This window comes from Salvelinus sp. IW2-2015, linkage group LG30 (assembly GCF_002910315.2).
Source record: "Salvelinus sp. IW2-2015 linkage group LG30, ASM291031v2, whole genome shotgun sequence".
NCBI lineage: Eukaryota > Metazoa > Chordata > Actinopteri > Salmoniformes > Salmonidae > Salvelinus > Salvelinus sp. IW2-2015.
The window spans coordinates 22931196-22958926 of NC_036869.1; the positions used below are offsets into that span (position 1 = coordinate 22931196).

Consider the following 27731-nt stretch of genomic DNA (forward strand, 5'->3'; position numbering starts at 1 on the left):
TTACAAACGAAGCATTTGTGTTTAGTGAGTCTGCAGATCAGAGGCAGTAGGGATGACCAGGGATGTTCTCTTGATAAGTGTGTGAATTAGACAATTTTCCTGTCCTGCTAAGCATTCCAAATGTAAACGAGTACTTTTGGGTGTCAGGGAAAATGTAAGGAGTAAAAAATACATGATTTTCTTTAGGAATGTAGTGGAGTAAAAGTAGTCAAAATAAAAATATAAATAGATATAAATATAATAAAAATATAAATAGTAAAGTACAGATACCCCAAAAAACTACTTAAGTAGTATTAAAAGTATTTTTTACTTAAGTACTTTACACCATGGGAAACCACTACAAAAGGACACCAATCAGAAGAGACTTGCTTGGGCCAAGAAACACGAGCAATAGACAGTAGACCGGTGGAAATCTGTCCTTTGGTCTGATGAGTCCAAATTTGATATTATTGGCTCCAACTGCCGTGTCTTTATGAGACGCAGAGCAGGTGAACGGATGATCTCCACATGTGTGGTTCTCACCGTGAAGCATGGAGGAGGTGTGATGTTGTGGGGGTGCTTTGCTGCTGACACTGTTGGGGATTTATTTAGAATTCAAGGCACACTTAACCAGCATGGCTACCACAGCATTCTGCAGCAAAATGCCATCCCATCTGGTTTGCGCTTAGTGGGACTATCATTTTTTTTTTTTTTTTAACAGGACAATGACCGAACACACCTCCAGGCTATCTAAGGGCTATTTGACCAAGAAGGAGAGTGAGGGGGTGTTGCATCAGATGACCTGGCCTCCACAATCACCTGACCTCAACTCAATTGAGATGATTTGGGATGAGTTGAACCACAAAGTGAAGGAAAAGCACCCAACAAGTGCTCAGCATATGTGGGAACTCCTTCAAGACTGTTGGAAAAGCATTCCTCATGAAGCTGGTTGAGAGAATGCCAAGCGTGTGCAAAGCTGTCATTAAGGCAAAGGGATGCTACTTTGAAGAATCTAAAATATATTTTGATTTGTTGAACACTGTTTTGGTTACATGATTCCATACGTGTTATTTCATAGTTGATGTCTTCACTATTATTCTACAATGTAGAAATTGTAAAAATAAAGAAAAAACCCTTGAACGAGTCCAAACTTTTGACTGGTACTGGTATGTATATTGTATTTAACCCACATGCGACTCGTAGTACGACTAAGCAAAATAGCCCACTAAATGAACTGACTCCAGAAGATAAATAGCAATATGCAAGAACACTATAGTTGAGTTACAGTAATCGGCAATCAAGAAATGTCTGAGAAAGGAATTCTAAATACAAGTGTATTTAATTACTTTGCAAAATGAATGAATTCACATACAAGGCAATACTGACATTAACAAAGAATATATACTGAACAAAAATATAAATGGATCATGCAACAATGATTTTACTGAGTTACAGTTCACATAAGGAAATCAGACAATTGGATTAATTCATTAGGCCCTAATGACTGGGAAGGGATGCAGCCATGGCATCCACTGGGGAACCAAGACCTGCCAATCAGGAGTTTTTCCCCACAAAAGGGCTTTATTAGACAGAAATACTTGAGTTTCATYAGCAGTCCGGGTGGCTGGTCTTAGATGATCCTGCAAGTGAAGAAGCCAGATGTGGAGGTCCTGGGCTGGCGAGGTTACGCGTGGTTTGCGGTTGTGAGGCCAGTTGGACTTACTGCCAAATTCTTTAAAACAACATTTGAGGCAGTTTATGGTAGAGAACATAAAATTCTCTGGCAACAGCTCTTGTGGACAGTCCTGCAGTCAGCATACCAATTGCACGCTCCCTCAAAACTTGAGACATCTGTGGCATTGTGTTGTGTGACAAAACTGCACACATTAGTGGCCTTTTATTGTTCCCAGCACAAGGTGTACCTGTGTAATGATCATGCTTTTTAATCAGCTTCTTGATATGCCACACCTGTCAGGTGGATGGATTATCTTGGCAAAGGAGAAATGCTCAYAAATAGCAATGTAATTAAATCTGTGCACAAAATTTGAGCGAAATAAGCTTTTTGTGCATATGGAAAATTTCTGGGAYCTTTCATTTCAGCTCATGGGACCAACACTTTACATATTGAGTTTATATTTTTGCTCAGTATAGATAGCATCAGTTATCCTCAGCAAAGAAGTTTGATATAATAATACTATAGTATCCATGTTTGGTATTAATCACACATTAAACAGTCAGTCCTCTGAATACTCAAACAGAGATGAACATTTTCTCCCCTCAGAGGGGGTATGGCTGACTAGTCCTTGGTTATTGTCCTTTCCCTGTGTTCCTGGACAATTTGCCATGCAGGTCGAGGTGACAGAGAGCACATAAATTAGGGCCGAACCTAAATGAGTTTAACAAAACTGGACAAGCTGGGGCATGAATAGAGCTCTGCTGAACAAAATAGCAGAATTACATTAATTTCAAAGTAAATAAAAGGAACTGCATTACAAAAGAACAGGAAGAAACACAGAACTGATGTGCATCCAGGGGGAGCACAACAGTACTCAGAGTTCCAGCTTTATGCAGATATAGGCATGGTTTGTTAACATGGTATTTTTTCAGGAATCTGCCCACAAAATGAGAAAGTAATAGACAGATTGGACGGTTGACAGACATTCCCATTGGACTGCCAAAGCATTGCAGCAAACAAGATGCCAAATTGCATACAAAACACAGATGGTATCAGATAACATACAGTGAAATCTATTTCGTCGCCAGTCAATAAAGCATTACAAATCTCTAGCCAGACAAACCTAGCTTATTAAGTAGTCTGCTATGGCCTTAAAAAGTAGGAACACAAAACAGTTCTAGCAATAGTATTCAATTGCCCTTAAGTACAAACAGTAACATAAACCTAGCAGCAAATCAAGCTAATGCTAGCACATACATCAAAGGCCAAATATTCCTTTTTAATCAAAGCATTAGCACCTCAGATGTTTTTCATTTAAGTCCTGGATTATATTCATTAGGGCACACAACTTAAAAAGTATTGAAGAAACATGARCGTTTCTTATTGGACAAGAGCTGGTTTTGTCAGTTTTCTTATATTTGTTGCCTGATGAATACACACTCCTGTTGTGTCAGATAGCACAGCACTATACAGTAGGCTGCAGTAGCTCCTGTAGCTGGCAGAGGGTGCTGTGCAGTGTGGCAGCCAGTGTCTCAGCCTGGGTTTCCTCACAGCAGTTGAAGGCTGTTACGGAGAAGTGGACATGGTCCGACTGGGGGTTGTAGCACACAGCGTATCCGTCGGGAACGAGAGGTCCGAAACACATTACACTGTCCGTGTTTGCAGGCACCTAGTGTAAGTGGTTTAATATAGTTGAGAAGTTGGGGAGAAGAGAAGGAAGACAGGGTATAAATTTACTTTGACATATGTGGCAAAAATAATTGCATTTTTTACTGATCAAACGATTTACTTTAAATTGGTTTGCACAATAGTTCCCTAAATGTGTGTCTTGCAAACATTTCTGAACATGGTACCCACAAGACGATAGGTGTTGTTAACCAATAAAAAAAGATGTAATTGCCAGGCAAAAGCCATAAAAAAAAAAATATATATATATATATATATATATAAAAAAGACACATACTAGCAGATCTGCAACTTGTTTAGCAACTTTATAACTTAGCCCTACTCCAGTACTGTGGACACTATTCTGGTAAAAGGGCTCAATCACAAAGCTTTACACGGTAGTGAGCTTTACACCACTCCAGCCGACGCTTGGCATTGCGCATGGTGATCTCGTGCTTGTGTGTAGCTGCTCGGAAATGGAAACCCATTTCATGAAGCTCTGTAGTGAGTGTTGCAACTGAGGACCAACTAATTGTACGCGCTGTGCGCTTTAGCACTCGGCAGTCCCGTTTTGTGAGCTTGTGTGGCCTACCACTTCGCGGCTGAGCCGTTGTTGCTCCTAGACGTCTCCAGTTCAAAATAACAGCACTTTCAGTTGAACAGGCCAGCTCTAGCGGGGCAGAAATATAACAAACTGACTTGTTGGAAAGGTGGCATCCTATGATGGTGCCATGTTGAACGTCACTGAGCTCTTCAACAGTAAGGCTATTCTACTGCCAACGTTTGTCTATGGAGATTGCATGGCGTTGTGCTCGATTTTACACACCTGTCAGCAACGGGTGTGGCTGAAATAGCCRAATCCACTAATTTCAATGGGCATTCACATACTTGTGTGTGTATAGTACCAGTCAAGGGGTTCTTTATTTTTGCTATTTTCTACATTGTAGAATAATAGTGAAGACATCACAACTATGAAATAATACATATGGAATCATGTAGTAACCAAAAATCATAGCATTCAACAAATCAAAATATGTTCTATATTTGAGATTCTTCAAAGTAGCCACCCTTTGCCTTGATGACAGCTTTTCACACTCTTGGCATTCTAGGTGTCCAAACTTTGAACTGGTATTGTTTATTTATTTATATATATATATATTTTTTTTCAAGCAAACATTGTGCTGGCCATTTGTTTGAGGCCATGACTGCTTGGCCCTCTTCCAGGGGACCCTTATTCATGCGGCTCTCTGCACTGGCCGTGACCTAGTTCACCTGCAAACAAAGATATTTATCAACATCTTCAATGTCTGGGTTCGGGAGCTGAGGGGGAGGGCATGTGCTGGGAGCGAAACTCCAGATGGGATGGAACGGCCACGCCTGAGTCCAATTCAAACATTGCTGACGTAGGAGATGATTATGTGTTAAAATAAACATCTCACTTTTAAAAGTTCATATTCTGTTAACTCAAACCCAAATAATGCTGTTGACTCATGCTATACTCAAACTTGTATCTCAAACAGATGCTTGCTCTTTCTTCATAGATGATGTCATGCTCCTGAGGAGAATGAGCTGGCCAATCAGCAGTCTACTTGCGTTAATATTTTTAATTTAGAGATATACGCCCACACCATTCTGGGGGAACGGGCATGGGTCTCCGGGAGGGAGGGGTTGGCTCCTTCGCTATGGAGGCCGGTAGCCTAGTGGTTAGAGCGTTGGGCCAGTAACCAAAAAGTTTCTGGATCGAATCCCCGAGCTGACAAGGTAAAAATCTGTCGTTCTGCCCCTGAGCAAGGCAGTTAATCCACTGTTCCCCCCCGGCGCTGAAGACGTGGATGTCGATTATGGCAGCACGCCGCACCTCTCTGATTCAGAGGAGTTGGGTTAAATGCGGAAGACACATTTCAGTTGTACAACTAACTAGGTATCCCCCTTTCCCAATGATTTTTTATGGCAGTATGAAAGAAGTCCTATTTGAGAATTTATGTTACACCTCCACCTTTCCTCCCCCCACCTGAAGAATTAAATTGTTATGTCATATCATTAATATGTGAAAACCAATACAAATATTTAACTTAAAAACCAATTCTCACTCASCTGACACCCAATTAAGAATGAATATGCACAGCCCATTCATGAATAGGCAAGCCCACTCATTCAAATTAATTTATTACATGAATGACTTGAATACAATGACAAATCCCTGATGTAAACAGGATTATCTGGCTAGATCGATGGCACTGTGTTGACTTTGATAAGCTACAAGTGCGCACAAAAATACCATACTAAACTACATGTAAATAGAGAGGGACACAGACCCAATATAATATTSCATTACTCGACACTCACCTTTAGATTACATAATTATATCCTGTCATTGGAATGAATGTTGCAATCTTGTCAACTTCCACTGGAGTTGTACTTTACCTGTCCTGTTCTCAGTTTCCAGTGGGTGGCCAGCCCATAAGCAGTGTCCATGAACAGTCTGGGCACGCTCAGTCCCTCCTCGATGGCCTGAAGCTTCAAGCCCAGCAGGTGGCGGTCGATGGATTGTCCTTTGAGCGCCTAATTTAGAAAAGGTCAGATGTAATTAGATGACAGAAAAGTGAAACAAACTACTGAGACGATGGCAGCAGAAGCATTGGGTGTAGTCACCTGATCAGTTAGAGTGACGTAGGTCTCTATGGCCTCTCTGAGTAATTCCAGCTTTGCCTCTCTCTGCAACACACAAATAGAGCGTCAAGACGCATCAACAATGTCAATTAATAGAAATCCCCTGTAAAGCTGCCATGTATTGTTGGCTTTGTTAATAACTGCTGTGATTCCCCTGTAATCAACATTGTTCAAAATATTCTTCAAATTAGCCAAAAAGACAAATAACTCAAATGCTGTCAATGAGATCTCTGGAATATTTTTAGCCTTACAAGATTATAGATAAGCATGTCTTAGTTACCTTGCTTTGAAGTAGCCTAACTTAGTCATTTGATCCCTAATTCATTGAATGAGKGAATTMTTYTATAAAGAAAGTATTTGGTTGTAATTATGTTGCAATATATATAGGCTACTAAGTTTATATAGGCTACTAAGTGTGGCCAACCATCCTCCAGGAGAGCCTTAAAGGGTTAGTGTTGTATTTTGAGACAGGCTTGAATATGCAAAGAAGCCAACAGGCAGAGGGTAGCCTACACTTTGGTCTGATTCTCTATGGTAATAATAATWMATTTTATTTAGTAAAGTGCTTCTCACCGAGATAGAGGGGTCATCAAAGGTAAGCACAAATTTGAGCATTTGATTGGTGGGAGAGCGGATGTAGTCTGTGCGCCCCCCTCGAAACATCCTCTGGGAGGCAATGTCACAGGAGGCACAAACCTCATTGTGAACTCTGATGGAGAGAAGGAGAAAAGGGAGAGCAGGGGTGTGTTCAGTTTGCTGTGGTGCGTGACGTTTTGAACTGAACGACACATTTCCCCAAAATGGTGCACCGTTCATCAATAACCTTTAAAGTATGCTTAATCCCGTTTGGTGGGTGCGGCCTTATCAACATGGGTGGGACCATCTGAAATAGCAAAACTCGTGCAGCACACCATATGTATGCTAACTGCCCTCTGGGCCACCATAATCACAATGTTTTTTTCAACTGGTCATTCAGTACAGTACTATTTCAGTTGAATATCCTCATTGCAAACAGTTCTGTTGTACTGAACGCAACCCAAGTATTGAATTTGGACACAGTGATTGTTGTTAATCACAACTAATTTACAAAATTGAAAATGCAGATATTCCACAGTCAGMACTATGGCTGCCAAGAACATTTATCGTCTCATTTATTAACCACGAGAATTTAATGCCTCGTGTGAAAATGTACTAGCATGTCTATGAAAATCAGTACCACAGTTTGAAAACATGAACTGCACACATMATTTCCTTATTATTGCATACGGTATCCTAGTTTGAGGCCGAATGCCCTTTGTAAGTGATTCCTATGAGCTCACTTGTAGTAGGCCAGCTGCAGTGCCACCTGGATGAAGGAGTTGGGACTCAGGTTGTGCTGTTTGGGCAACTCCTTCCCAAACTTCTGGAAGTTGAAGCAGCGGATATCCAGGTCGTTGATCAATCTGGGGGGGGTGTGACAAATTCATACCCCATTAATAAAGCATCAGAGTAGGAGTGCTGATCTAGGATCAGTTTTTGTCGTGTAGATTACAATGAATGGAACTGATCAGCTCTCTTACTCAGACAATTTATGAATACGGGCCCAGGTTAGTTGTTGAATTCAAATGATAAAGATGACTCTTCACTCCATTGGGATAGAAATGTAACGACAGTTGTCAGTTTAGCCACAGGATGGCAGCACATGTGCTGAACCCAGGAAAACACAGCCAGCTCAGATCACAAACAATTACTTAAAATAGAATGAGTAGGTCAGGAGGCACCAAAGCCTTCTTACGCTGCTGACCGTGTTTTGTCATGGTTACAGCAACACTTAGGGCAGCTAATCGTGTTTACACTCCATTTGCTTTGGTCCATGTCACTTTCATTTCAGCGGAGTCGTGTTGAAGTTCATAGCAAAGCAAACATTGACTACACAGAGGCCGCTTCTTATCATTGTAGTACTGTATCACCAACTACACTTATGCACTCAGTGTTAGTACTGTAGTCGGAGGTGTTGAACCAGTCAGTATGCGCACCATATTAAAATCCTTAAGTCTATTGAAGCACCTGTGCGTCAATCTAATGAACATAAAAAAATCCCAATCAAAATCAGTCAGTTTAAGCTATTGAGAGTTATTTTTTGTATGGGCTGCGTCTCAATCCAGTACTATCTCGCCCTTCAACATCTGCAGTGGAAAGTGACAGAGCTACAGAGCCGTTAGTCAGACCAGAAGACATCCCAAAAATCGTTCTTTACGAAAACAGTTTGGCATACTAACTAATATGTCAAATAAAAGCAATGCATTTTACCAATTTTTCTCCCCAATTTCATGATAGCCAATTGTTAGTTAGTCTTATTCCATCGCTGCAACTCCCGTACGGACTTGGGAGAAGCGAAGGTCGAGAGCAATGCATCTTCCAAAACACGACCCTGCCAAGCCGCACTGCTTCTTGACACACTGCTCGCTTAACCCGGAAGCCAACTGCACCAATGTGTCGGAGGAAACAGCATACAACTGGTGACCGAAGTCAGTATGCATGCACCCGGCCTGCCACAAAGAGTCTCTAGAGTCCAAAGGGACAAGAACAAACCCTCCCATAACCCTGACGACGCTGGGCCAATTGTGCGCCACCTCATSCGTCTCCTGGTGGTGGCCGGCTGCGACACAGCCTGGAATCGAACCTGGGTCTCTAGTGATACCTTAGACCGCTGCGCCACTTGGAGGCCTCGTGTGTTCTCTTTGACTCCTTCCGCATATTTGCAATCAAATGCCAGAATTTTCTCCATCTACTTAACTCTGCTTCCACCGGACAGGCTACTGATTTCAAAACTCGGTCCTCCAGAAAGTGTAGAGCATTAGCAAAACTTTTGCAGTTCTTCATGATATCTTTCAAAAAAGCAGCATTAGAAAAGATTACATACAGATACTGAGCAGCTCATGTTATAGACAAAAGCGTGCTACCAATCCGAATTCATCTCACTGCATGTCCAGCCCATACGTTATCTCAGCCAATCATTGCTAGCGGGAAGGTTCCTGACTTTTTCCGTGGCTACACCAACTAGGCTTGTAATTTCCCAATTGTATTTGTATTTACAGATGGCAAACAAGTTTGTTATTAAAAAGGCACATGAAAGTTCACACGTTCCAGAAGGCATTTCTGTCAAAAAATGCATTTAGATTAAAAAATAATAATTTAYGTTCAAATGCCTCTCCTGTGTAGTGACGCACGACATATGCCTAGTTTCCTGAAACGAGTCACATATTTAGATCAAATAAAGACTATGATATATAATAACACAGGAGTAATGAAACAATGCATGATAATAAATGCTAAGGGCATGCAAACTCACATATCAAGGTTTTGCTTGGCATGCTCGATATCTCTCTTAATCTCACGGTCAATGTTGAAGTAAAGCTTYTTGGGCATCTGAAGTGGGATCAAAGGGGTTTTCTTTGGGTCCGGTTTCTTACTGCAGAGAGAAGAACGAGGGGATATGTTAATTGGCATTGTGTGTTTTTTAATCAACTGACTCATTGTTTTTCTTCCGATAGAAACTGAGATGAATACCGTATACACACAGTATGTAATTGAGCAGAAAAACTGAGATGAATACCGTATACACACAGTATGTAATTGAGCAGAGAAACTGAGATTAATACCATATACACACAGTATGTAATTGAGCAAGTAATGCAGCAAAAGTAGACAAGACCCTCCCCTGTCTCATCTCACCAGTATTGTAGAATGTGATCCAGAAGAGTAGCTATTGGTGGACCTTCAGCCGTGGCCTGCTCATACAGAAGCCCCCATGAGCCATCCTCACCCACCACAAACTACCAGAGAAGGAGGAATAGTGGAAGAGAAAGGTAACTAATTAGTTTAACCAACAATTGTTGCTCAGTCCATGATCATTTATGTTAATTGATTTATTTTATTTCAGTGTTATACAGCATTTGGTGCCCAGCCCATATGGACAATACACAAGTATGTKATCTATGATTGGTTGGGTCATTTGGATAATTCTACTGCTCCACTCACCTGCAGTGTTTTGTCAAACCAACGATTGCCGCTGTTCGAGTGTGTCCCGCCCCCATGCAGGATTTGAGCTGCCATGCGACTGGAGTACCTGTAAGTCAAAGTAACACAGAACTTCATGACTAATTAAATCTAATAATCCAAAAAACACATCTGTAATCAATGAAGTCCCTGGTGTGTCAAACATAACTGAGCAAAATGTATTCATACTGTACAACAACTTGCATTCAAGTTGAAAAATAGTAACATACAGGATGAGAGAAAAGAATATTGTGGCTCATACTTTTCATCTGAGACCCTCATGACTGGAGAGTCCAGACACAAGGTGAAAAGTCCCTTCTCAATCGCTCGCACTGACTCCTTGTTCAATTTATCTGGGTAAGAGAGAGAGCATGAAAAAAAAAGGTGAAGAGACAAAGCAAATAAACGGTACAGATCCACACAGGCCTACTGCAGCTCTGATCAGTTACGCCCACCGGTCTGTGTAGATTAATAAGGACTGAGTAGTGCGCAATACAATCCTACTCCGAAGCGTTCTGCATCCAGCAAAATATTTTGCATAGTTTGTTTTGTTTCAGTATGTTGCATTGAAAGTGACTAATATTGCATTGATTCGCTCACAATTGCCACAGTAAAGGGAAACATTGATAGTGTTAACAGGGRAAACTCTAGAAAGTTGAGTGAAGTTCAATCTCGTGCGTCTCTACGTGGGCCGATATTTCATCTGTRCGGCAGTCTCTGGGTTACTGCGCGCCTGTGCGGACATTACTAGCAACATGTATTTGAAAACAGTGTGGTCCTCTGCGTCACACAGCCTGGACGTCCCATACTCTGGGTATGTTTATGGGTATGTATAGTATAATGCTGTGTCTATCATGTCTACCTTTGAGCAGGCGGCTGTAGGCCTGGCCCCAGGTCTGGCGATGCTCGCTGGTCAGGATGCCCATTGGCTCCTTGTCCGTCTTCCAGGACTCAGCCCTGATTCGCAGAAGCTGGGCGTGGATCTGGCTCTCGGTCATCCGAGAGCCATCACTGTTGTATACGTCCATCTGAAAGAACTAGGTGGGACAGAAAAGAGAATTGAAAATGTAAGTGTGATGTGGAAAAGCTAATCCATGCTTTTGTCACTTCAAGGTTAGATTACTGCAATGCCCTACTTTCAAGCTACCCGGATATGGCACTAGGCCTAAATAAACTTCAGTTAGTGCAGAATACAGCTGCTTGAATCTTGACTAGAACCAAATAATTCCATCACATTATTCCTCTGGCTCGTGCGGTTTGGAGATCTTCATGGACTATATTCTGCCTTTGTTTTCAGGGTAGTAAGTGAGTGGTCTGTTGATATTCCTTAAGTGGTGTGGGGGCTGTGCTTTGGCAAAGTGGGTGGGGTGATATGTTGCCAGGTTTGCCCCATCCAGGGGTAACCTCGGACAGGACCTCCCGACATCCCCAGCTTTGCTTCAAAGTAGCCGAGACAAAATCTGACCATAGAAACGTGGAGTCAATTATTTTATAGACTTCCACATGCCATTTAAACCAGTTGCCCATTTCTGTCATGTTCTATTGATTTTCAAATCAACTTTCTTTCATTGTCCAGTGGCCAAAGGCACAATAGTCATATTAGCAAACCATGCTAGTTGTTGCATCTTTAGATCTCCCTTTCTAAATGTCTAATGGATATTTTCATCTATGTGACATGAAATCTGCTTGCATACGCAGTGCGCTTTTGACAGTGTTTTCCAGCTAATTGCAATATGAAACAAACATTTGAGCATAGCTACGCTTACGTGAATAATAGGTGATCAACATTCAAATGTCCAACGTCACATCTTCCTAACGAAAACCCTATCTTAGGCATCCTCTCACTAACCCTCTCACTAACCCCTCCCGGAGGACCTGAGCCCTACGACCGTGCCTCAGGACTACCTAGCTTAATATATATTTTTAGTTTGGACTTAGGCGGCCCGAAAAAACCCGTAAGGCTTTTTCTATGCAGAAAAAGCTCTGCCCTCTATTGCCACCATGAATATTATTTGACCTTGCTGGTCATCTATGAACGTTTCAATGTCTTGAATTACTTTTAAACGTTAACGTACTCTTAAATGCACTCTTAAATCTACACCCAGCACAGCCAGAAGAGGACAGGCCACCCACCGCTCTGAGCCCGGTTCCTCTTTAGGTTTCTTCCTAGGTTCCTGACTTCTAGGGAGTTTTTCCTAGCCATTTTGCTTGTGAGTCTGCATTGCTTGCTCTAAGGGGTTTGATGCTGGGTATCTGTAAAGCACTTTGACAACTGCTGTTGTAAAAAGGGCTTTATAAAATACATTTGATTGGGTATCATTAATGTTGGGTATCATTGCCATGTTTATTAGTCTGTAATATGGGATTAATTGGAGTTGACCCCTTAGCTCTGTGTAGCCGCTCTCATCTTGAAGAAAAAAAACATTAAATCCTCTTCTGACCACAGCCATATAGTCAGTGATGCATACTGTGGGTCAAGCTCACCTGGTAGTTCCTCACCACTGTGATGTGGCGGGCACGGCTGTGATGGGTGATGGTGTCGTGTTTGCGGCCTGGGATCCGACAGGATGAGAAGAGGAGGGGAAAGAGCTCCATACAGAGTGGCTGGCCCCGCATGTACTCCACTGGCAGACGGCCACTGAGATACACACAGAGAGAGAGAGAAAGCATGCAGATACAGTTACTGACAGTATGCCGTAATAAATTTAGACTGGGTATATAAACCAAAGCATACAGGCCAACACAGAGGTAAAAGGTTAAAGCCCTAAAATAGCTGTGAGAGAGTGTCTGCAACCTAGGATACAAATATTGATATGGTTCACCATTTGGTGAAACATGACTTGGAAAAACTGGTCAGTACTATGTAGCTAATATTAATGCTTCAGGTCTAAGACGGCGTATATGTGTACAGTACAATCTTGAAATGGCACTTACTTGTCTACTACATTTTTGAAATCGAGTGCAGCAGCAATCAGCTTGGATGCAAACCTGGGTCGACACAAAAGATGTTAGAGAATGGCCCAGCCAGAGTACTGTTTGTTCAATGCAAATCAAACTTCACCTTGCAACATACTAAAATGGGGTGGAACTGTTCAAAGTTCCTCACATTTCCTACAGCTGTAGATAGGATAAAGATGTATGAAATAACATTCGGAAAGTATTCCGACCCCTTGACTTTTTCCACATTTTGTTACAGCCTTATTYGAAAATGGATTCAATAGTTTATTTTCCCTTTATCAATCTACACACAATATCCCTTAGTGACAATGCAAAAACAGGTTTTTAGACATTTTTGCTAAATTATATATACATATTTACTCAGTACTTTGTTGCAGCACCTTTGGCAGCGATTACAGCCTTGAGTCTTCTTGGGTATGACGCTAAAAGCATGGCACACCTGTATTTGGGGAGGATCTCCCATTCTTTTCTGCAGATCCTTTCAAGCTCGGTCAGGTTGGATGGTGAGCGTTGCTGCCCAGCTATTTTCTCTCCAGAGATGTTCGAWCAGGTTCAAGTCCGGGCTCTGGCTAGGCCACTCAAGGACATTCAGAGACTTTTTCCGAAGCTACTCCTGCGTTGTCTTGGCTGTGTTTAGCGTCGTTGTCCTGTTGGAAGGTGAACCTTTGCCCCAGTCTGAGATCCTGAGCGCTCTGGAGCAGGTTTTCATCAAGGATCTCGCTGTACTTTGCTCTGTTCATCTTTCTCGATCCTGCCAGGTCTCCAAATCCCTGCCACTGAAAACCATCCCCACAGCATGATGCTGCTGCCACCACCATGCTTCACCGTATGGATGGTGCCAGGTTTCCTCCAGACGGGATGCTTGGCATTCAGGCCAAAGAGTTCAATCTTGGATTCATCAGACAAGAGAATCCTGTTTCATGGTCAGAGTCCTTTAGGTGCCTTTTGGCAAACTCCAAGCGGGCTGTCATGTGCCTTTTACTGAGGAGTGGCTTACGTCTAGCCACTCTAGCATAAAGGCCTGATTAGTGGATTGCTGCAGAGATGGTTGTCCTTCTGGAAGGTTCTCCCATCTCCACAGAGGAACTCTGGAGCTCTGTCAGAGTGACCATCGGGTTCTTGGTCACCTCCTTGATCAAGGCCCTTCTCCTCTGATTGCTCAGTTTGACTGGGTGGCCAGCTCTAGGGAGAGTCTTGGTGGTTCCAAACTTCTTCCATTTAAGAATGATGGAGGCCACTGTGTTCTTGGGGACCTTCAATGCTGCAGAAATGTTTTGGTACCCTTTCCCAGATCTGTGCCTCGACACAATCCTGTCTCGGAGCTCTACGGACAGTTTCTTCGACCTCATGGCTTACTTTTTGCCCTGACATGCACTGTCAACTCTGGGACCTTATATAGACAGATGTGCGCCTTTCCAAATCATGTCCAATCAATYGAATTTGCCACAGATGGACTCCAATCAACAGGGTGTACCTGAGCTCAATTTTGAGTCTCATAGCAAAGGGTCTGAAAACTTATGTAAATACAATCTGGTTTTTTTTGTCAGTAGTTGGACCGACTAAGTTGTTCTCACTCTGTACTCAGCAAATCCACAGGTACAAATGCTGAGTGAGTGTACAACATCATCCAACCAGATCATGTCAACACTGGTGACTGTGCCTCCCGGGTGGCGCAGTGGTCTAGAGCACTGCATCGCAGTGCTATGCTGCGCCACCAGAGTCTGGGTTCGCGCCCAGGCTCTGTCGCAGCCGGCCGCGRCCGGGAGGTCCGTGGGGCGACGCACAATTGGCTTAGCGTCGTCYGGGTTAGGGAGGGTTTGGCCGGTAGGGATATCCTTGTCTCATCGCGCTCCAGCGACTCCTGTGGCGGGCCGGGCGCAGTGCGCGCTAACCGAGGGGGGCGGGTGCACGGTGTTTCCTCCGACACATTGGTGCGGCTGGCTTCCGGGTTGGAGGCGCGCTGTGTTAAGAAGCAGTGCGGCTTGGTTGGGTTGTGCTTCGGAGGACGCATGACTTTCGACCTTCGTCTCTCCCGAGCCCGTACGGGAGTTGTAGCGATGAGACAAGATAGTACTTACTAGCGATTGGATACCACGAAAATTGGGGAGAAAAGGGGAGAAAAAAAAATATAAATAAAAAAATACACTGGTGACTGTGTACATTCAACAAACCAGCCTGCTCCTCTCTAGTATCTCACAGGCACATAGTGCATACAGCTATGCCCGTATGTTGCTGGCTGGCACTCACACAAGCTGGCCCCTCCAGTCTGAGAAGTCCCGCTTGGGCAGGGAGATGGCCGGGTTAGAATGCACGGGCAGGGGCTGTCTGCTCTCCAGGTACGCCCACTGCACCCACCAGTCGGATATCTACAGTAGAGGACAGGGGAAAGGACAACAGCAAAACAACTATCAATCATGCAGTACAGTCCAGAAAGGAGGGCAGCTGTGGAAAGACACTGAGCCATCAGAGTGAAACTCAAATTAGCACCATGCATTGTGTGTACTATAAAGTGTCATCCAAAATCCAGCACCCCACTGATATTTTCTTATCTCAGTCTATTTAAGTCGGTTACAAATTGTGCATCATTTCCCACATTGTTTGCATACCCAATTGTTTGAGTGTCTAGCTCGTCTCTCCAGTCCCTCTTGAAGTTGCGGACCGAGTCCCCCCTCTCCGCAAAACTTTTGGATATTCTTGCGGGTGTGGACCAGCTCTTCTTCAGGTATCAGGGGCTCCAGGGCTCGTAGGTACCCCTGCAGAGTCTGGGCCAGCGGGGGTACCGGCTGGGCGGGCACGGAGGAGGAGAAGCATCTCTCCTGGCTGGATCCAGACACAACCTACATGTATGTCCAGATAAACAATGTTGAGTCTAGTCAGTATGAGTAATGAGATGAGTTGATATTTGAACAAAAATAAAGTTTGAACATTTGTTATTTGGGTCACCCAGGGCTATTTCGGGGTCACCCACCTAGGGAGCGTAGCATCTGAAATACTCCATTTGATACGTTGTGTATGTTACCCTACGTTGTCAACGTTGCCACGCGGTGCATTCTGGGTACACTCCTACAAGGAGTCAATTGGGCGCTAGCTCAAAAACCCAACATTAGCATGAATTACGTCAACAAGAAGCACATCACAAATCTTTTCCGAGACGTGAGATAATAAACTTGTTCTCTGTAATATCGTATATCTTCCGTCCTTTCGAGGGAAATAGGCAGGTTTCTCGACTCATGCTGCATTCACAACATCTCGTATGCTGGTATTTACCAAATTACGACTGGGAAATATTCACTTGAACGCCCCTCCAACTAATTGCTAGAGGGAAACTCGTCCATCATCCCAGTACTCCAAGGTATATCAAGCCTTTTGTTTATATACTCCATTAGTAGCTTGTTTAACTACTGTGGTAGTCTGTCAGGTACTCAGCATGAAGGTCTGATTTCACTATTATTAAAAAAAGACCTCGATGGCAAAAAACTGGAGGCCTCTTTCACTTCAATGTTGTGATCCAAAAATACTAGCAAAATGCATAGCACTCCGAATTAAAAAARWWWWTTACCAGGTATTGTTCATCCTGATCAGACAGGTTTTTAACATGGATGATACATTGGAGATAATATACGACTACTAGAAATACTAGAAAATGAAACATCTAAGAAGCCAAGCCTGGTATTCACAGCAGATTTTGAAAAGGCYTTGGATAAAGTAAGACTGGATTTCATATATAAATGCCTGGATTTTTTCAATTTCGGTTAGTCTCTTTTTCAGTGGGTAAAAGTAAAGTATTGAAACCCCAGGTGTAAATAGTAAATACTTCAAAGAGTTTTGAACTGTCAAGAGGCGATAAACATGGGTGTCCGATGTCACCATATCTATTCTTTATGGCCATCAAAATGCAAGATATTGAAATCAGATCAAATAAAAGAGGATTAGAATTCAAGGTTTAAAAACAAAGGCGTCCATGTATACCGATGACTCAAGCTTTACATTAAGTCTGCAAGCTAGATCCCTGTAATGTCTCAAGGAAGCTCTAGATAACTTTTCTGGCTTCGCTGGAGTAAAACCTAATTACGATAAGTATCGGATCTTTAAAAAACKACTTTTACATTACCCTGCAGTTTACCTATAAAATGGGCTGCAGTTTACCTATAAAATGGGCTGACGGTAAAGTAGACATACTTGGTATTCATAACATATACAGTTGAAGTCGAAGGTTTACATACACTTAGGTTGAAGTCATTAAAACTCATTTTTCAACCACTCCACAAATTACTTGTTAACAAACTATAGTTTTGGTAAGTCGGTTAGGAAATCTACTTTGTGCATGACACAAGTAATTTTTCCAACAATTGTTTACAAACAGATTATTTTACTTTTAATTCACTGTATCACAATTCCAGTGGGTCAGAAGTTTACATACACTAAGTTGACTGTGCCTTTAAACAACTTGGAAAATTCCAGAAAATGATGTCATGGCTTTAGAAGCTTCTGATAGGCAAATTGACATAATTTGAGTCAATTAGAGGTGTACTAGTGGCTGTATTTCAAGGCCTACCTTCAAACTCAGTGCCTCTTTGCTTGACATCATGGGAAAATCAAAAGAAATCAGCCAAGACCTCAGGAAAAAAAAGTGTAGACCTCCACAAGTCTGGTTCATCCTTGAGAGCAATTTCCAAACGGCTGAAGGTACCACATTCATCTGTACAAACAATAGTACGCAAGTATAAAACCATGGGACAACGCAGCAGTCATACCTCTCAGGAAGGAGACGCGTTCTGTCTCCTAGAGATGAACATACTTTGGTGCCAAAAGTGCAAATCAATCCCAGAACAGCAGCAAAGAACCTTGTGAAGATGCTGGAGAAAACAGGTACAGAAGTATCTATATCCACAGTAAAACGAGTACTATATCGACATAACCCGAAAGACCGCTCAGCAAGGAAGAAGCCACTGCTCCAAAACCACCATAAAAAAGCCAGACTATGGTTTGCAACTGCACATGGGGACAAAATTCATACTTTTTGGAGAAATGTCCTCTGGTCTGATGGAACAAAAATAGAACTGTTTGGCCATAATGACCATCGTTATGTTTGGAGGAAAAAGGGGGAGGCTTGCAAGCCGAAGAACACCATCCCAACCCAACCGTGAAGCATGAGGGTGGCAGCATCATGTTGTGGGGGTGCTTAGCYGCAGGACGGATTGGTGCACTTCACAAAATAGACAGCATCATGAGGACGGGAAATTGTGTGGATATATTAGAGCAACATCTCAAGACATCAGTCAGTCCAAGTCTTCCAAATGGACAATGACCCCAAGCATAGTTCTAAAGTTGTGGCAAAATGGCTTAAGGACAACAAAGTCAAGGTATTGGAGTGGCCATCACAAGGCCCTGACCTCAATCCTATAGAAAATTTGTGGGCAGAACTGAAAAAGTGTGTGGGAGCAAGGAGGCCTACACACCTGACTCAGTTACACAAGCTCTGTCAGGAGGAATGGGCCAAAATTCACTCAACTTATTGTGGGAAGCTTGTGGAAGGCTACCCGAAACTAGAGGTCGATCGATTATGATTTTTCAACGCCGATACCGATTATTGGAGGACCAAAAAAAGCCTATACCGGTTAATCAGACGATTTTTATATATATATATATATATACATATATATATATATTTGAAATAATGACAATTACAACAACACTGAATGAACACTTATTTTAACTTAATATAATACATCAATAAAATCAATTTAGTCTCAAATAAATAATTAAACATGTTCAACTTGGTTTAAATAATGCAAAAACAAAGTGTTGGAGAAGAAAGTAAAAGTGCAATACGTGCCATGTAAGAAAGCTAACGTTTAAGTTCCTTGCTCAGAACATGAGAACATATGAAAGCTGGTGGTTCCTTTTAACATGAGTCTTCAATATTCCCAGGTAAGAAGTTTTAGGTTGTAGTTATTATAGGACAATTTCTCTCTATACCATTTGTATTTCATATACCTTTGACTATTGGATGTTCTAATAGGTACTTTAGTATTGCCAGCCTAATCTCGGGAGTTGATAGGCTTGAAGTCATAAACAGCGCAATGCTTGAAGCATTGCGAAGAGCTGCTGGCAAACGCGGGAAAGTGCTGTTTGAATGAATGCTTACGAGCCTGCTGGTGCCCACCATCGCTCAGTCAGACTGCTCTATCAAATCATAGACTTAATTATAATTTAATAACACACAGAAATACGAGCCTTAGGTCATTAATATGGTCAAATCCCGAAACTATCATTTCGAAAACAAAACGTTTATTCTTTCAGTGAAATACGGAACCGTTGTGTATTTTATCGAACGGGTGGCATCCATAAGTCTAAATATTTCTGTTACATTGCACAACCTTCAATGGCGAAGTGAGCTGTGATTCAATGATAAATTAACAGGCACCGCATCGATTAGCAGGACAAGCTAGATAAACTAGTAATATCATCAACCATGTGTAGTTAACTAGTGATTATGTTAAGATTGATTGTTTTTTTTATAAGATACGTTTAATGTCTCCTCGTGGAGTGCAATGTAATCGGCCATGATCGGTGTCCAAAAATGCTGATTATCGATTGTTATGAAAACTTGAAAATCGGCCCTAATTAAAATCGGACAGTCCGATTAATCTGTCGACCTCTACTCGAAACATTTGACCCAAGCTAAACAATTTAAAGGCAATGCTACCAAATACTCATTGAGTGTATGTAAACTTCTGACCCACTGGGAATGTGATGAAAGAAATAAAAGCTGAAAAAAATGATTCTCTACTATTATTCTGACATTCCACATTCTTAAAATAAAGTGGTGATCCTAACTGACCTAAGACAGGAACTGTTTACTAGGATTAAATGTCAGGAATTGTGAAAAACTGAGTTTAAATGTATTTGGCTAAGGTGTATGTAAACTTCTGACTTCAACTGTACATACATACATACATACATACATACATACATACATGAGCTCTCCACAATGAATTTCAATAGAAAACTAGTAAACATAGACAAGATCCTACAGCCATGGAGAGGTAAATACCTGTCTATTTATGGGAAATTACACCGATTAACTCCTTAGTCATAKCTCAGTTTACCCACTTATGRCGCTAGCTACTCCTGACGATTCGTTTTTTCAAATCATGAGCAAAAAATATTTTACTTTATCTGGGATGCTAAACCAGACAAGATAAAGCGTGTCTATCTATATAATGAATATGAACTGGGTGGGTTGAGATTATTAAATATAAAAGCACTAAACCCCTCTCTAAAAGCTTCACTTATACAAAAGTTTTACTTGAACCCAAAATGGTTCTCAAGTAGATTACTAAGAAAAGCTCATCCTTTGTTTAAAAATTGCCTTTTTGCCGATTGCCATGTCTCATTTTCGATTAATTGAAAATGATACACTTTGAAAAAAATATATATATATTTTTTTTTTAAACAAGCGTTGCAGAGCTGGTTTCAATTTAATCCGCCAGAAAAGATAGAACAAATACCACAACAAATATTATGGTTGAACTCAAATGTGTTGGTTGATAAATTACTTGTACTTATGGAAAATATGTTTGTAAAGGGTATTTTGTTTTTAAATGATATTGTAAATTGAAACGGTAGAGTTGTGTCTTTCATGGAGCTATCGGAATTGTATGGGAAGGTCTGCTCAATCCAAGATTACAACCAATGGATTACACAGCATTTCCCCAAAACAATGGAGGCAGCGGGAGGAGGTAGGGAACTGGTTTGTCTGCCCAATAAAGGATCAAAACTGTCTGAGGAACAAAAATAACATAAATAGGAAAGTATACCCGTTTCATTTGAGGACCAGGATGTTGACAGTTGTGCCATACAGATTGCAAAACAGCTGGGAAGATATTTATGATGTACCGATTCCATGGCACAGGGTGTATGAGTAAAACGCTGCAAGATTCAAGACTTGGTGCTTTTCAGCTAAAATCATTGTACAGAATTCTTGCCACMAACAAAATGTTGATAATTGGGGCATACAACCATCGCAGCTCTGCAGATTTTGTTGTGAGGATACAGAATCAATAGACCATTTGTTCTGATATTGCCCTCAAGTAGGGTTAGCATAACGGTAATATTAAATTGACCCTAGAAATAGAATTGTTGGGAGATCTGGAGAGACCTGGTCAGTCAAATAATTACTAATACTCTTAGTAAAAGTATCTTCAACTCGCAGTCTCCGGATTCTATTTGAAAGACCCTAACAATCAATTTGAATCTATCAATTCCCCATTCCATATATCACCAGTAGTACATTTACCATTAATTCCTATGGTCTAATCTACAATGTTTGTTTGGTTATGGTAATGTCTGTTAATGCATTCAAAATATTATTATTCCAGTCTTTTATCGTTCTCATTGTAGGAGTAGACACGTTGTTTGCAGAGCGCACAACCTATGCTACACTTGTGAGAACCAAGTTWGTTTATTTCATTATATTTACAAGTTTTGYCAATTTAGTCATTGTCTTTTGTTTGGAGCGCTCCTGTCATTGTCTTTCCAGCGCTCTCCCCTTAGATAACCACTCAGCGTGAAAGGGAAACAAGTAATACTCTGATCCAGTAGAAATGCCATAAAAATAGGCCTACCGGATTACTTCTTATCCCTGAGCAAATAGCCTACAGCCGTGTCTGTCCCGAGCTCACTGGAACAGGAAAATCTGTGGGCCCAGAATATTTTATACAATGTTGCAAGTTTGGTAGCACCAGCTTCTGGCCAGACCCAAGTTAATAGTTTATACATTGTTTCAAGTACATTGCAGACAGGGTTAAGTAGCCAATGTGATTTATCAGGATATTTTCTATCTGCAGGTTGCAGTGTTTTTATTTGTTTGCTTTATTAGGCAATTTTTACATTGTTGGCAATAGAAGTTAAACCTAAAATGTATCCTTTTCATTTGGATATAATTTTGATTAACCACAAGACAATGATTGAGATGACAATATGAATAAATGAAATTAAACTGTTCCATGAAAATGTGCAAATGGAAACCATAAATGGCACGCAGATCGGTAGAAATGGCCAAATAAATTGGCATTCCCCATTAGAAAGTTTGCCGACGCCTACCAGCAACTTCAGGAGAGTAACGTTAAGGTTCTCTCTGGCTCCTTCGAGTAATTTGTGTCTTTCAAACAGTTGATTTTATTAAAACACATAGGGTGTTTATATATAGAAAAATACATTTTTTATAAATTTGAACAATCGATTGGTCAAAAGACAACGGTTTTTGGTCGACCAAGATTTTTTTGTCGGGGACAGCCATACTCTTATTATTGATATTGATTATTGTACTGCAATGTTGAGGGAGCTAGCATGGAAGAATTTCACTGCACCTTCCTTTTATACCTGCTGTAAACTGTATGTGACAAATACATCTGATTTGAAAACACAGAAATCCTACTCATTACATGCTTATTAACCTATGTCAGCCAGAACGGGGCACTTGACTCATGCCCAGAAGGCAGCCTGGTTCCAAAACAAATGCAATCACTTTTTACCCAGTGCAAAGTCCACCCATTTGGGTCCCCTGGACAGTTCAATGGAATCTCCTCATTGATTTTCCCCATTTCTTAAAGTAATTGAGTGTCCAGTCAGTGAAAATAATATTCTGTTTTAACTCCTACCCAAATATTGTTATTGATTCATCCTAAACTCGTATCAGTGGCCAAAGCATAAATTGGAGAGAAGGGGAAAAAATATATAAAAAAGAAACACTTTAAAAAAAACACCTCAAATGCTTGCCACACCAATGAACTATCATGGTCCAAACACACCAAGACAGTCATGAAGAGGGYACGACAACACCTTTTCCCCCTCTGGAGACTGAAAAGATTTGGCATGGGTCCCCAGATCCTCAAAGGGTTATACAGCTGCACCATCGAGAGCATCCTGACCGGTTGCATCCCTGCCTAATATGGCAACTGCTCAGCATCTGACCGTAAGGCACTACAGAGGGTAGTGCGTACGGTCCAGTACACACTACCAACATGTGCAAATTACCTAGAATAACCTGTACTCCCGCACATTGACTTGGTACCGGTACCCCCTGTATATAGCCTAGTTATAGTTACTTCAGTTTATTTTGTGAATATTTTCTTAACTCTTTCTTGAACAGCATTGTTGGTTAAGGGCTTAAGGGCTTGTAAGAAAGCATTTCACAGTTAGGTCTACACCTGTTGTATTCAGCACATGTGACAAAAAGTTTGATTTGAAATACCAGTTGGAAGCATTCACATGCTTTGAACTAGTTGAGAAACTAAAAGTACAGCCATCATGCTTGTAAACAAATTAATTAACAAATTGTTGCATTTAACTGCAGAAAAGTAATTTCCTTAGTAAATGACGTCTGGTCAGCATATGGGAGAAGAGCGTTCATGTGGATTTTTCGTAGACGTATGTTGTAAATACCACCTTCCCACTTGGTTATGAACACAGCATAAATACATTTTTCTGGGAAGGAAAACTAACTCATTTTGTAATTAATTATAGGTCATTTTCCATAGACATCTGGACAGTTTAAAGTATTTCTGGTAGGATGCAGGAAAATAGGGCGTTAGAGTGATGTGCCAATCAAAACATGACAGCCAGAACATACCTAAATAGGAAGTTTGTAAGTATGTATGGGGGAGGTTCCCATACAAAACAACTTCCAAATGCAACAGTATTACAATTTAAAGGGTTAACTATTCAGATAGCTTACGACTCACCCTAGACAGCCAAACTCTGCATGTTCTCGCAGTTATTTTTCTCAAAATCATCTCAACTCCGAACACTCCTTTACCGGATCAAAGGCGCGAATTTCTTCTTGAACAAGTGACCGAGAAAGTGTTTTGGAAAAAATAGCTGGCTAGTTTACACTTTCCTAATAGATAACCTGCTAAAATGTAGCCAGCTAGCTATCTAACTTGCTAACGACAAATGCAGGTGCGTTTTCTTCGAGTCCTTGCATTAATTTTGGGGTGTCAAAGACTTTGTTATTGTCCAACTGGTAAAAAGTTATCGTTCCAGGTTTGGAAACTTTGACGGGTTTTGACATGGCAGAAAATGGCAAACGCCAGTCGCACACTCTGCCAATACAGAGCATTGGTGAGCAATCTTCAAGAACTTTCGCAAAGAGTTCAGATTAATTTCTGTAGCAAAAGCAACACAGCTAAATCGACACGTGTCCAATGTTTCCGTAAACCAAACCCAAAGAGCTCCTACAGAACAAYGAGACAGAWATTTCAGCGGATGTATAAATKTGAAGCATCCGCTTGGCGTTTCCACTCAATACCAAATATGGTAGAAAGAAGATGGAACAAGATGGATTTTGGCCGACATTCWGCAAATGTTGTAATCGATTAAACATTTCAATACAGTTCTGTTCCCAAAACTAAAATATGCTATGAAAAGAGTGGACTACGATTTGTAGACTTCACCCTTTGCAAAAGTATTTTTAAATCGCGTTGTTGCACAAAGGTGAATTCAGTTATTGCACACRCGCACTTCAGGGTAGGCGTTCCCTAACGGACATATGCAGATGTGTGCTAGAACACGGCAATAGGATCTCGCTACCTCGTGCTTTGCTCTGCCCACCTCCTTGCTTGTTCTGCCCTCTGTGACTCATTTGTTCCCATTGGAAACGACAGGCTGTGGTCTATCTTGCTTTACWTACAACATCTTTGAAGCTCCTCACAGGTCTTACTGCTTCTTCTTCTTCACGTTTTACTGCTTCTTCTTCTTCTGTGGATTTTATATGGCGGTTGGCAACCAACTTTAAGGTGCATTACCGCCTCCAACTGGATTGTAGTGTGGCTCAGAGAAGGTTCTTCTTATTCGGTGGCGTTATAGGGATAACTACACCCAACTATGGTGTATTGACCTCCCCAACTGGATAGGGTGACACCTATGACTTTTAACATTAATAGTAAGCTTATCCTGGCGTGACGTTTTGATAACCGTGTCAATCTCTTTAGGACAAGGTGACTTTTATCAATATATTTGCCTGTATTTACCCCCAAAAATGAAATGCTAACTGCTACTATGGCGTCCAGAGTAGTAAATGCTGGAGGGCGGCAGGGGAGGAGCGATCGGTTGAAGAGCATGCATTTAGTTTTACTTGCGTTTAAGAGCAGTTTGGAGGCACGGAAGGAGAGTTGTATGGCATTGAAGCTCGTCTGGAGGTTGTTAACACAGTGTCAAAGAAGGCAGAAGTATACAGAATGGTGTCGTTGGTAGAGGTGGATCAGAGAATCACCAGCAGCAGAGAGAGACATCATTGATGTATACAGAGAAGAGAGTCGGCCCGAGAATTGAACCCTGTGACACCCATAGAGACTGCCAAAGGTCCAGACCACAGGCTTCCGATTTGACACACTATCAGAGAAGTAGTTGGTGAACAGGCGAGGCAGTCATTTGAGAAACCAAGGCTGTTGAGTCTGCGATAAGAATGTGGTGATTGACAAAGTCGAAAGCCTTGGCCAGGTCGATGAATACTGCTGCACAGTATTCTTTTATCGATGGCGGTTATGATATCGTTTAGGACCTTGAGCGTGGCTGAGGTGCACCATGACCAGCTCTGAAACCAGATTGCATAGCGAAGAAGGTACGGTTGGGATTCGAAATGGTCGGTAATCTGTTTGTTAACTTGGCTTTCGAAAGACTTAGAAAGGCAGGGTAGGTTAAATATAGTCTGTAGCAGTTTGGGTCTAAGTGTCACCCCTTTGAAGAGGTGGATGACCACGGAGCTTCCAATTCTTGGGAATCTCAAACGATACGAAAGAAGATTGAACAGGCTAGTAATAGGGGTGCAACAATTTCGGCAGATAACTTTGAAAGAGAGGTCAAGTTGCTAGGCGGCTGATTTGTAGGGGTCCAGATTTTGCAGCTCTTTCAGAAAATCACGATCGTGATTTGGTGAAGGAGAAATGGGGGGGCGCTTGGCGAGTTGCTGTGGGGGTGCAAGGCTGTTGACCGGGTAGGGTAGCAGGTGGAAAGATAGGCCAGCTGTAGAAAATTGCTTATTGAAATTCTCAATTATAGTGGATTTATCAGTGGTGACAGTGTTCCTAGCCTCAGTGCAGTGGGCAGCTGGGAGGAGGTGCTCTTATCTCAAGACTTTACAGTGTCCCAGAACTTTTTTGAGTTTTGTGCTACAGGATGCAAATTTCTGTTTGAAAAGTATCCTTAGCTTTCCTAACTGCCTGTGTATTTGGTTCGTAACTTCCTGAAAAGTTGCTAATCACAGGGGCTATTCAATGCTAATGCAGTATGCCAAAATGTTTTTGTGCTGGTCAAGGGAGTCAGTCTGGAGTGAACAAGGGCTTATATCTGTTCCTGGTTATACATTTTTTATTGGGGAATGCTTATTTAAGATGGTGAGGAAGGCACTTTTAAGAATAACCAGAATCCTTACTGACGGGATGAGGTCAATATCCTTTAGGATACCCGGGCCAGGTCTATTAGAAAGCGCTGCTCGCTGAAGTGTTTTAGGAAGCGTTTGACAGTGTGAGGGTGGTGTCTTTGACCGCAGACCCTTAGGATGCAGGCAATGAGGCAGTGATCGCTGAGATCTTGGTTGAAGACAGCAGAGGTGTATTTGGAGAGCAAGTTGGTTAGGATGATATCTAATTGGTGGCCATGTTTACAGATTTAGGGTTGTACTGGTAGTCATTGTATTTTGTGTGAGATTGAGGGCATCAGCTAGATTATAGGATGGCGGGGTGTAAGCATGTCCAGTTTAGACTACCTAGCAGCACGAGCTCTGAAGATAGATGGGGGCAATCAATTCACATGTGGTGTCCAGGCAAAGCTGGGGCAGAGGATGGTCTATAGCAAGCGACAAGGTGTTTCTGGAAAGGTGGATTTTAAAAGCAGAAGCTAGAATTGTTTGGTACAGACCTGGATAGTAAGACAGAACTCTGCAGGCTATCTCTGCAGTATATTGCAACTCGCCCCCTTGGCAGTTCTATCTTGTCGGAAAATGTTATAGTTAGGGAAGGAATTAGGGTTTTGGTGGTCTTCTAAGCAGGATTCAGACAGGCTAGGACATCCGGGTTGGCAGAGTGTGTTAAAGCAGTGAATAAACAAACTTAGGAGGAGGTTCTATGTTAACATGCATGAACCAAGGCTTTTACGGTTACAGAAGTCAACAATGAGAGGAGGAACTGTCGTTATGCTTCTTGGGGTAGAAGCCTCTTGGACTAGACTTGGCGCTCGGTACGCTAGCCATGCGGAGCAGAGAGAACAGTCTATGACTAGGTGGCTGGAGTCTGACAATTTTTAGGGCCTTCCTCTGACACCGCTGGTAGAGGTCTGGATGGCAGGAAGCTTGGCCAGTGATGACATGCCAAATCTTTTCAGTCTCCTGAGGGGAATAGGTTTTTGTTTGCCTCTTCACGACTGTCTTGATGTGCTTGGACCATGTTAGATTTTGGTGATGTGGACACCAAGGAATTGAAGTTCTCAACCTGCTCCAATAAGCCTGTCGATGAGAATGGGAAGGCTCGGTCCTCCTTTTCTGTAGTCAAATCATCTCCTTAGTCTGATTACATTGAGGGAGAGGTTGTTGTTTGGCACAACGGCCAGGTCTTTGACCTCCTCCTATATGCTGTCTTGTCGTTGTTGGTGATCAGGACTACACTGATGTGTCATCGGTAAATTAATGATGGTGTTGGCGGTTTGTAGTTCATTGTGGTATTTGTTTTCTTTATGATAGCATGAGTAG

General features: G+C 41.8%; 1 protein-coding gene across 1 annotated transcript; it reads right to left on the reverse strand.

Moving 5' to 3' along the window:
- Positions 1-1299: 1299 nt before the first annotated feature.
- On the reverse strand, positions 1300-24251 carry cratb (carnitine O-acetyltransferase b). Its single transcript, XM_023975067.2, has 15 exons — positions 23734-24251; positions 15592-15822; positions 15233-15351; positions 12962-13015; positions 12512-12665; positions 10890-11064; positions 10290-10380; positions 10010-10097; positions 9704-9804; positions 9321-9440; positions 7309-7431; positions 6563-6698; positions 5972-6034; positions 5744-5881; positions 1300-3323 (listed from the first exon to the last, which is right to left on the reverse strand). The coding sequence occupies exons 1-15, from the start codon at positions 23782-23784 to the stop codon at positions 3120-3122; spliced, it is 1848 nt and encodes a 615-aa protein (XP_023830835.1). The 5' UTR covers positions 23785-24251; the 3' UTR covers positions 1300-3119.
- Positions 24252-27731: the final 3480 nt, after the last annotated feature.